The sequence below is a fragment of the Gossypium hirsutum genome, chromosome D01 (genome assembly GCF_007990345.1).
Source record: "Gossypium hirsutum isolate 1008001.06 chromosome D01, Gossypium_hirsutum_v2.1, whole genome shotgun sequence".
Classification (NCBI taxonomy): Eukaryota; Viridiplantae; Streptophyta; class Magnoliopsida; order Malvales; family Malvaceae; genus Gossypium; species Gossypium hirsutum.
In genome coordinates this window covers 17,035,534-17,046,999 of record NC_053437.1, presented here as the reverse complement: position 1 = coordinate 17,046,999, position 11,466 = coordinate 17,035,534, and the positions used below count along the sequence as shown (strand labels likewise).

The following is an 11,466-nucleotide window of genomic DNA, read 5'->3' as shown; positions in this document are numbered from 1 at the left end:
TGTAGGATTAGGGCCACACGGTCTCCCACACAGGCATGTGGACCACACAGCCATGTGCCTCTGTAAACCCTAGGCTAGTTCGTGAACCACACGACCTGCCACACGGTGGTGTCTCTCCTGTAAGGTAATTGTTACGTTTGCCACACGGCCTGGCCACACTACCATGTAACCCTTCCACACGGCTTACAGCTTTTCACACGGCCTGGTCACACGGTCATATGACCCATATTTTATAGTTTTGCCCAAATTTTTTTAAATTGTTCAATTTAGTCCTTGTACAGTCCTCGAATTATTTTTATAGATTTTATTCACTCAATTAAATCCTTGTTATTATAAATATGCTAAAATCTGTGAGTTGATGACTGAATGTTACATGACTGCTGTCACTATATTTCTGATAAACTATTACTGTTATTTTTACCACTATATTACTGATTGCATGCTCAGTATGCCTACTGTTACTGTTGAATGAATACATATTAAGCATGTCTACTGCCTCTGTTGGACTAAATACATTTTAAGCATGACTACTGTTTATGTATTGTACTATTACTAGCATGCCATATTGCATTGCATGGGGTGAGACAATTGTAAGGAGAAAGTACTAGAAGTTTAATAATTTGCAAACACTGGTGGTTCATCCACAACCTACTGACAATTTATTTGCAAACATTAGTGGTTCATCCATATCTTACTAGCAATCTATCTACAAACTTTTTTTTAAAATGCTGGTGGTTCTTCCACAATTTTTACTATTGGCAGTTTATCTACAAATACTGGTGGTTTATCCACAAACTGGAGTGTTATGGTTGGAAGAGTTCTGAGGAACTCTTACTGAGGAGTGTAGCAGAGTATGGGTAAGAATTTTCCTATTATTTATGCATTGCATTGACATTCATAAGCATGCCTGAAGAAACTGTTGAATTCTATTATGCTATGCAATTGCAAATGTTCTGAGAACTATTATTTTGTATGCTTTGACTATTGTTCTGCACTGGTTCGCTTGTGATCGGACTCATGTTGAGCTTCTTGAGCTCAATCCCTTTAAATTTTCATCTTTACAGATAACCCGCCAGGTTAAGACGCGGGCTCGACATCTGAATGGTCTCAGCTCAGATCATTTTTTTAAGAATATTTTAAATTTATTATTGGAATTTTTTTTATTATTCAGAAAATGTATTATTTTCTTTTAGAACTTTGGTCTGAGACTTAGATTTTGGGATTTATATAGCACGCATGACATTTATTTTGATTATAAGAGGTAGGGATATGGGTTTTACTTAAGGCATAATTGCAAAAAAAAATACCCTCAACGTTTTGTGCCCTTGACCTTTTTTTGTTGACCCCCAATAGTACGATTTTTTTAAAAATCAACCCAATTTTAACGGTAAACATGAGTTGACCATCAGTCAAATGGAAAGTCAACAAAATAGCCTATGTGGCATGCCACATAAGCATGATGTCATAGATGACATCATCAAAACAATTTTTTTCATTTTTTTCTCATCTTGTTTCTTCTTCTCTCTTTCTCTCTTCCATTCTAAAATATTTTTTTTCTTAATGATTTCCCAAATTTTCTCTCTTTCCAAACACCCAAATTCGGATTATCTTATTTAGAAACATGATTTAAAATTGAGAAACATGTGACTAACCAACAAAACACAATCTTACAACAAAGAAAACATGATTCCGATTATCTACCCTGTCAAACCAGCTAACCAAGAAAACATAATATTACACTAAGAGCCTAATATTCTCCAATCTTTACAAGAAACTGACTTCTTTAATCTTTGGATAAGCTACAGGCAATCAACACTTCACAATAACATGAGACCAACCTCTATGACTTGCCAAGGAGCAGAGTTGACGAATTATAATGGTTTCAGCAGAGGTGTAAGGGCGTTATCACTATTAAAGTCCCTATAAATCACTGCAATATCAAATTATGCATCATAATTAAGCTTCAATCAAAGGAGAAGCCTTCTCGTCTTGTTCTATAATTGAACTTCAAATTGAGAAAAAAAAATGTATGTGTTCCAACAATCCTGAATCATGCTCAGATTTTTTTCTCAATGCTTTCCCAAATTTTCTCAATGCTGAATTTAGAGGTTAAAGTTGGTAGATCTAGCTAAATTAGTATAAAATGGGATGTGGGATTTGTTGGGTTTTTGTTAAAACACTAGAAAGTTAGCTTCTTTTTGTTGTATGGATTCGTTTTATTCTGTTTGGTTGGTGAGAAAACTAAAGAAAATGGATTTCATTAGTTTGCATGCCCTTTTGGATGTTTGTTATATGCCATTTCATTGACAAAGATATGTTGATTAGAAAAAAATAATAACTCATGGAGGAGTTGAGAAAATCTGGAAAGAAAGAAAAAAACTAAAGATGTGTTTGGAAAAAGAGAAAATCTGGGAAAGTGTTGAGAAAAAAAATGTTTTTGAGGGGAAGAGAAAAGAAGAAAGAAGATGGAAAAAAAGAAAAAAAAGTGTTTTAATGATGTCATCTATGACATCGTGCTTATGTGGCATGCCACATAAGCTATTTTGTTGACCTGCCATTAGACTAATAGTCAACTCATGTTTACTTTTAAAATTGGGCTGATTTCTGAAAAAATCGTAACATTGAGGGTGTCAATAAAAAAAAAGGTCAATGACACAAAACCAAAATCCCCCAAATGTTGAGGGTATTTTTGCAATTATGCCTTTAATTAATTATGCATGAAATAAGGTTTTTATTAAAACTATATTCGATATCAATTTCTCGCTACATGACTAAGTAAATAAGGTTTGAAAAATATATACATTTATAATTTTAGAATTCAACTTCTGCAAAACAATCATTAAGATCATCCAATGTTTGAAACTAAATTATAACACTTTTGAAACACACTAAGTTTTCTTCAGAAATTAAAGCAAACATTTTAAACAACTATTTTTAAACCCTGATAGTTCTACTAGGCCATTTCGATGGCCAATGTAATCTTTCGAATTCGGTCTTAACGTCTAGGCCGGGTTTGAAGGGTTACACATTTCATATATTATCACCATTAACAATCAATATATATACCATACCTTTCTTTCTATTACAATAATACATTCAATCTCATTACAACTCAAACCATTTAAATGTATCATTATCCCGTTTTCATATCAATTATATTGATTCGTTACATCTCCATATCGACCCTTCAAGCTTGTATAAACCAGTTCACATCGTCTTTCACATGCTATCATAAATCACATTTCACATATGTATACTTATGATGTCAATGTATATCATCATTCATGTAAAATCTCATTCATCAAATTCATATTTTATAATCCGATTTCAAAATTCAATTTAACGTTTCGCCTAATACAGTCTTAGTAAAAACGGACTTGGAAACTTGGGTGAACTACACCACATCAAGATAGCTTGTATGAGCATAAACTACACCACACCAATTCACTTAAGTGCAAAGCCCGTAGGTAAAAAATGCATATACATATGCAAATATATCCTTTCACCACACCAATGTATCCAGAGAGATAATAAATACTTGATGATCCGCAACAAATGTTGGATCCCAAATGACATCATAATCTCCACATCGTTAACAAACCCGTATAGAAATGTGTATGTAACCCTATTGGCATGTCAATTTTATCTTAGTCGTTCTACTAAGTGTACATGGGCATCAACCATTCAAATGTCATAGCCTCATTTCGTTTCATAATCAGTTCATGAATATCCAATTTCACATAACATAGTTCATACTATATTCACATCATAGATCATATATCAATTATATCACACACTCTTTTATACTATATTTAATTCAATCCAATTTTCTCGACATTCAAATTCATTTAATACAATAATATAAACTTACCTCAATAGTTATTCATGCAATCAACATGTAAATGTATATATATAATGATCTCGAATCATAAAAGTACAAATCGATAACTCAGCTACTTGTCAACGACTCTCACCTTTCCTTTCTCTCGTGACGGTCCTACTTCGTCTTTGGTTACATTCACAATCAATACATAGCCACTCATGTTTTACATTTTATTCAATTTAGTCTTTATACTCAAGAAAATGCATATATTTCGATATTTAGCTTCAGATCAAAATTCGATTTCACATTCATTCATTAATTAGGGACTCTATATTTCTATTTATAGCACAACTTGATGACAAGTTTTCAATTTATCCAATTTATTCCCTAATGTTACAAAGTTATCTAACAAGCTTAATTAGCTTTACAACTTAGTCCTTATCATGATCCAAGCTTAATATCTATCAAATTCAAGCCTAATTCATCAATTTCTCTTTAATGACAATTTTCTGAAAACTCAACAATTAAACAAATTGATACATGAGCTAGCTACATCAAGCTCCTATGATCATAAATCTATAAAAATTACAAAGGTTTGGTTACCATATCCAATTGTTGGTCGAATGTTTGAAGAAATTTTTTAAGTTTCTTTCTTTTTAATCTATGGTGGATAGTGCAAGACTTGAAGATGATGACAATTTTGGTTATCATCCCACTAACTTTCATATTTATAGTTAGTTTAGGCTTTAATTAAATTTATTTAATTAGTTTAATTAAAATTTTATTATTCTAATCTAACTAGTAATTAGTCTAAGTGGAAACATCATCAACATCCACTATCTCATATTATGAATTGGTTTATTTATCATTTTGATCTTTTGGATAATTGTTATCTAAGTCCTCAAATCTTTTCTTAATTAAAATTTAATAGCGATTGAATTTTTACAATTTAATCCCTAAGCTTTAATTAACTAATTTTTTAGTTAAATTACTTGACCAAACTTTATTATATTTTCATAAAAACTTCATAAATCTTTATATTTCGTCCTTACGGACTCAATTTACAGAAATGAGATTCTAAAATTATGTTTTCCGTCACCATTAAAATTTGTTTCGTTACATTCAACCCTTTTTAACAAGTCTTTAATCATGGTTTTCAATAAAAATGGCTTACTGAGATTCACACAAGCTACCATTTGAGCAAGGCTTCCTCTCGAAGTATTTTATCAGTCTTCGAGTCCACCTTGATTACTTTCATTGTCGTTTCACCAATTGCATGCAAAATACCATGCTTATGCATTTCACTAGGCAATCTAGGAAGCCTAATCCAAGCCACCACCTTCAAAGGGTATGGCTGCACAGTTGACTTTCAAACCATTTTCAGACATGTAGTCCACCTTGATTATTTTTCCCATCATTTCGCCAATTGCATGCAGGATACTACGCTTATACATTTCTGTAAGCAATCCAGGAAGCCTAATCCAAGCCACCACCTTCAAAGGGTATGGTTGCGCAGTTGAGAAAGGAGGGGACCATAGTTGTGTTTACAAATATTGCCTAAACCTTCTAAGAGAACTCTCTTACAATCAGACATGGATTTAAACCTTACCAGAAAATAATCATTCTCAATGTCCATAAGTTGGATCAATTGAGATGGGTTCCATAAAGCGTGAATCTTATTAGACAAAATGTTGAAACTAACCTTCCTCCCAAAAAGTTTGACAATAACAGTTTATGTCATACTTTGCTCAAGGAAAGAATGTGGTCTCTAGGAGAAACGAATAGAGGGGACACCCGCAACTGACCCTGTTTCAACATCACCTTCTGAAAGATCAGTATCTTCATCCTCAAAATTAGTCATATCCGCCTAACCATCTCCTACATCATTCAACAGAATGTCCTCGAACGAGGGTCACCTGCCATTGTCCGTATCCATGGCCACTCCACCCTCGTCTGGTAGATCGTCCTCACGCCTTTTAACCTTGTTTGTAACCTTACCCACTGAGCCATAGCCACCGAGAGAGCATTTATTGTTGAAAAGGTCTTAATTAATTCTTGAAATTTTAAAAATATAATATTTCATGAATTAAAAAATAAATGCGCATTTTACAACTAATATCCAATATCTCCTTAATTGCTTTCCTTTTTGAATTGAAAGAGTATTTCTTTTAACAATTACAAATTTGTTAAAATCTAAAAAAGAAGGGAAAAAAGAGCTTTAAATGAAATAATGGTCAGCATCTTCGAACACGTTTATATAACTTATAGGGTTAGACTTGAAAGCATGATTTAAATTTACCAGAAAAGGAAAATAAAAAAAAATATTGATTTGAAATGGATAAATGAAAAGAAAACTAAACAAATTAATAGCGTATGAGAAAACTTCAAAACTCGTAACCTCCGAACTGTGCTGCATTATTTTATGTTAAGGCCTAAGGGGCAAGCTTGCTTTTGTCTCAAGCCATTACACGTAGATTAACAACCGTGACGAGCGACGCTATCGTGTTATCAAAGCTATAAAGATTTCGGCCCTCTGATTAACTGCCATTTGTTTGTATTATATTAACTCTTCGAACCCTTCAAGTCATCCAACTCTTTGCATATAAATATTAGCTAAAGCAATCAATCCCTAATCTGTTTCACTGAAACTGTCTTGACGAGAAAGTTTTAAAAATCAAAAGAAAACTTGTCTCCAGGGAAAAAGATGATCCGCTTCACCAAGATAACATCAGGTCAGTTGATATTCACATGAATGGATTTCTGGGTTTTGGTTGTTTGGTTTCATGGATTGAAAAGCTGATTAGATTTCTTGTTTATCTCAGGGAGATCAGAGATGAGGCGTGGAAGTAACTTGAGTGACAAGACAAATGTTAATGAAGAATACAAGGAAGCTTTTAGAACCAAGTCTTATGTGGATATGTGGAGTCAAGTTCATGGGCAGTTTAACCAAATTACTAGCTTTGATACACTCCCTTCAACGTCATCGATTCCTGGTCATCAAATAAACCTGTCGGAGTACCTGCTTAAACCAAGGCAAGAAACACTAGATAAAATAGAGAGCTTGAATGTTCATCACCTTCTTCTAGACTATTTCGATGCTGGCTTGGAAGCTTGTAATTTGTGTGAACTACTCCTTCGAAGCATCCATCAAACGCGCGTATATTATCAAAAGATTAGAAAGGTGATCAAGATAAGCAAGAGGGTTCAAGATTTTTCGGATGAACAATGCAGCGTCATACTCAAGGAGCTAAAAGGATTTGCATTGCTTAAAAATCCATTGTCGATCATTACTCCACCGCAATTCCGGAAGATTCATGAGAATAACCTGGATTTGTTCCGAAAGCTAACATCCAAACGTGAAAAGATAAAACGGAAAGCCAAATCCAAAAAGATCTCCAAACAGATTGGGAGTCTTTGTTTAGTAATTTCTAATACAACTCTCGTGATTGCCTTGCTCATACTTGCATTCCACAGCATGATTGGGATTGTAGCAGCACCGGGGGTTGCCGCCTGGTTTATCAGCATAAGGAAGAAGAAAAAGAAAACCGGGTCATCATCTATTCAGCAAGGGCATAACACAAGCTTGCTTGAAAGACTTGGTGAGCAACTTGATATCTCAGCTAAAGGGATTTACATTTTGATCAATGATTTCGATACCATAAGTAGACTGGTATGGAGACTGCACGATGAGATCGAGCACCTTAAAGCCATAGCTAATATGTGCATTAGAAATGGAAAGATTGAGGTACTGAAGGAGGTTGTAAGGGAATTTCGAATGCACAATTCAAGCTTCTTGGAACAACTGAAAGAGCTTGAGGAACATACTAAGTTATGTTTTCATACGATTAACAGATCCAGAAGGCACGTTATAGAAGAAATAGTCGATTCGCTGCCATAGTTTATCTATGCTTTCAAGCATAATCCTTGGTAATGCTCATAGAGTGAAGTGAAGACATTGATCATGGCATGATTATGTGCCTTGAAGATTGAAGGTCTGTCAATTCTCCGGCTTTACAGTTATCAAGGTAAAAGAATTGACAGCTATAGAGTTCAGCCATGCCGGTTCTTTTATTTCCTGTTTGGATCAAGAATTGTTTCATTCTTTGTATAAATATATATATACATATATAATATACATGCAGGCTCCATTTACATTAAAATCTGAAAGTTTCGCGTAGAGAAGTTTGCACTTTGTCTTTGTAAATGTAAAAAACATCATTAATCATCTGCATCAAGAAGTTGAAAATGGCTTTACTTTTTTTGCTTCTATCATTCATGGGATTGGAAAATAAAACAGTTCTACTATTAAATTATTTAGCTGAAGAAAAAACAAACAAAAATGAAGCATTGTGTTGCATGGTTCACCCGACCCAAATCTAGGAAAGTAGAAGTATTGAGCTTTTCGCAATCAGAAAAACCGTTGATGAAGGGATTCCTTCTGCTTGAATTCTGCGATCAAGTATAGAGCAGGCTTCTCTTGGTTCCTGTATTTCTGCAGTTTAAGTTCAGCAAAGTGCTCTCAATTTCTTGAATTCTTCAAGGCTCAACAAGGAAGCCTTGACCTTCAGCCAGTCTGCTGGCTTTGGCATTATAATTGCTATGTATCCTTCTCTATCTGCCTGCACTCAACAACAACAATAAATCCTAGTTTTAACAACAGAAGAAACTTTGCCACACTTGCACGACATTATTAAACTAAACAAGTTCCAAGCTAAATAATATTATAATGTTGTACCCAGTAACAAAAACTCGACCTTTGTCTCGAAGAGCTCACAAGATTTAGATTACCAGTTCTCCACAATTTTTTATTCACAATTCGCATGAATATATTTGGAATTTTCTTTACTAACATTTACACCAATACTATAGGTTATATGATTATTTCTTTCTTCTCCACAAACTGTATAGTCTGATTCACCAACTTATGCGATGCTTTAAAAATATTAATTGTCTTTTATCGTAACATATGCCTTTCGAATTATTGGGAAGAACATGGAGTGCTTGAGATGACAAAGATATGTCACCATCACAACTCAAAAGCATTCAATTTCAACCACAAAATGCCGATGTTGTGAACATATATGAACTGAAGAACCAGTAAAAAGAGTAGCTAATTATTATACTCACTGATGAATGAAGCAGCTCTGGCTGTTTGATTAATCTTTCATTCACTTCCAAAAGAGAGCCTTTAACACAACACCTGCCCGAAACTGCTATTCATTTCAAATACGGACAAAAAAGGAAACGAGAGGAGGGAGAGATGAAATGCGAAAATAATCATACCCACCTTACAATATATGAATCACCATTGGTGCAAACCTTGCACAAAGCTGTATTGGACTCGAAGTGTTGAGCATTCTAGAAAAGTGGCATATTTAACTTCAATAAGACTTTGTCAAAGCTAAATGCAGGGATTAAACTCTTGGATATCCTAATAACAAGTGATAATGCATTTTATGTTTGTTTTCACAATTTAAAAGAATTACTAACAATTAAGTATCACAAGGATAAACCTCTTTAACCCCCCCCCCCAAAAAAAATGTTACTAATGAATTACAGAAATGAAAGAGAAAGAGAGAGAGAGATACCTTTTTTCTCTTTCCGGTGACTTTCATACCACTGCGATCGGATTTGCCAACATTGAAATCAACGGCCGTGATCCCACCCTTATCCTTAAATGCCAAGTGAGTTGAAGCCAGGCCAACAACACACAATCTACAAATTCATATTACTTAAATTTTTTCTCAATTCAAAATTTCCATTTTATAAAGCCCCAAGAAAAGTTTGGAATTCTTACCCATTGGCATGACGATAAACATACTGATCGTTTCCTGGTTTCATAAAATCTGTAAATTTTAACTTTATTTTAGGGCTCAGAACACTTTATTAAAAATAATTATTATTCACTGACATCTTCAACCAATGCATAGAAAATCATGAACCAAGTTATTAGCTATTGCGTTTAACATAAAACCGGTACTATAAATAAAATCATGTAACTTAAAGCGCCTAAGCCCTATGGGTTCCTTAGCAAAACCCACAAAAAATAGCTAATCCATTATTGATTGAAAAAGAAGAGGGGTGGGGAACCTGGAGCAAAGTAAGAGGCAAAGTTGAATTCAACAGCAGAGGGGGGAATGAGAGGAAGTTGGGTTATGTCAGGGACCAGAAGCTTGTGTAACTCTTCATCTTCATATTCTGCATTTTCTTGTACTGATTGCTGCGGTTGTTCTTCGTCTTGTTTGTCCTGTTGCTCTAAGTTGTTTGGGACGGCTGTTTCTTCCAGTTTTTGTGTATGGTCGACCATGACATCCGACATTGATTTAAAAACGTGGGAGAGAACAAGGGTTTTTCACTCTCTCCTCTCCTTTCTTTCAATTTTGAACATTTGATTGCTCCTTAACTGATCTCCTTTGTACTGTTCCAGATTCTAGAAGACTGGAATCCTTTTGTTTAGGCCCAAAACAACCGAAATCCAAATTAGTGGGTTCATTTCTGAACCCCGAATTGAACTTTGTAAAGCTGGGATTGGCCCAATACTACTACAAGCTCATGTCAAATTTGCTTGTAATAATTCCTTAAAATATTTTCAAATATTTCGTTGTAAATAACAAAACTATATTACAATTTGACTTATACACTTACAAATATCACACCTGTTTTTATATCTAATTGCATATTTCTAAGCTCCAGCACACACACGTTGGGACAAGGTCATGCCTCTTATGTTGCAGAAGAAGCGAGAATTCCTAACCCTCATGTGCCTCGAACTACGAATATATTATATGCTCAAACAGTTAGGAAGGCTTGGAAAATTAGATCAAGATTGAAAAAGGATTTGCAAGTCATCTAAAAGCCTTTAAATATTCCCACCTAAAGAGACATAGGAGGAATGGGCTACAAATTGACAAGGAAAGATGTTGAAAGAATTAGGAAGGAAAATAGAGAAAAGAGAGTGGCACAACTAAATGGTCAGGAACCGGAAAGTTAAAGGCTGACAATTCCTTTGCTCTACGAGACTTTTTGCTCTATGGGGTATGTGGATCTAAACAGTGTTCCAAGTAGGTTGGAGATTGATAGAGTCATATTGGATTTCACTATGGTGGGAAAGGAAGAGTCGTTAGAGGAAAACAACTAGGTCCGCTATGACCTGGCTGGGCTAAATAATTGGCAACTCATATTGTTGCCCATTATCCTTGAAATTGTTGAGATATAATTTTCAACATTTTTGTTTTCAAGGTTTTTCTTCTTGTATGTTTAATTACAAAGGCAATGTTTTAATGAGAGGCCTTTTTTTTTTGTTTTTCTGAACTATGTAAAATAGTTCTTTTTCAATAAAATTGAGTTTGGATTATATTTTCACTCGTGCCTTTATATTATTTATTCATTTGTTTCCATTATATGTATACTAATATATGTATTCATAGATATTTTAAGGATTCTCATAATGAACAAATAAATTATCTTAATGACATTATCGAACCAAATTTTCATGATACAATCCATTCTAATGATCTTGAAACTAAAGACGAAGTTGACATACTGAAGAGATCTTGAAATTGGTGGAGCGGGAGAAGAAACCCATAGAGCCTCATCAAGAAGAGATAGAAATGATAAATTTGGGGGATAATGAAGTTAAAGAG

The 11,466-nt window shown here is 34.2% G+C and overlaps 2 protein-coding genes and 1 long non-coding RNA gene across 3 annotated transcripts; 2 read left to right on the top strand and 1 right to left on the bottom strand.

The window, feature by feature from the left end:
* Positions 1–761: 761 nt before the first annotated feature.
* Positions 762–2,267, top strand: LOC121213882 (uncharacterized). Its single transcript, XR_005909396.1, has 2 exons — positions 762–857; positions 1,800–2,267. It is a non-coding gene; the product is annotated as an uncharacterized lncRNA (long non-coding RNA).
* Positions 2,268–6,419: 4,152 nt separating this feature from the next.
* On the top strand, positions 6,420–7,981 carry LOC107921061 (UPF0496 protein At1g20180). Its single transcript, XM_016850914.2, has 2 exons — positions 6,420–6,555; positions 6,646–7,981. The coding sequence occupies exons 1-2, from the start codon at positions 6,528–6,530 to the stop codon at positions 7,719–7,721; spliced, it is 1,104 nt and encodes a 367-aa protein (XP_016706403.1). The 5' UTR covers positions 6,420–6,527; the 3' UTR covers positions 7,722–7,981.
* Positions 7,982–8,062: 81 nt separating this feature from the next.
* Positions 8,063–10,240, bottom strand: LOC107921062 (protein Abitram). Its single transcript, XM_016850915.2, has 6 exons — positions 9,914–10,240; positions 9,621–9,669; positions 9,412–9,538; positions 9,111–9,181; positions 8,951–9,023; positions 8,063–8,442 (listed from the first exon to the last, which is right to left on the bottom strand). The coding sequence occupies exons 1-6, from the start codon at positions 10,140–10,142 to the stop codon at positions 8,329–8,331; spliced, it is 663 nt and encodes a 220-aa protein (XP_016706404.1). The 5' UTR covers positions 10,143–10,240; the 3' UTR covers positions 8,063–8,328.
* Positions 10,241–11,466: the final 1,226 nt, after the last annotated feature.

What these genes read in the sequence shown, in the direction of transcription:
- LOC107921061 (XM_016850914.2), top strand. Translation starts at nt 6,528, where the DNA reads ATGATCCGCTTCACCAAGATAACATCAG. An exon ending in CTTCACCAAGATAACATCAG is followed by an intron (nt 6,556 to 6,645) that starts GTCAGTTGATAT and finishes TGTTTATCTCAG; the next exon opens with GGAGATCAGAGATGAGGCGT.
- LOC107921062 (XM_016850915.2), bottom strand. Translation starts at nt 10,142, where the DNA reads ATGTCGGATGTCATGGTCGACCATACACAAAAACTGGAAGAAACAGCC. An exon ending in TGCCTCTTACTTTGCTCCAG is followed by an intron (nt 9,670 to 9,913) that starts GTTCCCCACCCC and finishes TAAAATTTACAG; the next exon opens with ATTTTATGAAACCAGGAAAC. An exon ending in GTTTATCGTCATGCCAATGG is followed by an intron (nt 9,539 to 9,620) that starts GTAAGAATTCCA and finishes ATGAATTTGTAG; the next exon opens with ATTGTGTGTTGTTGGCCTGG.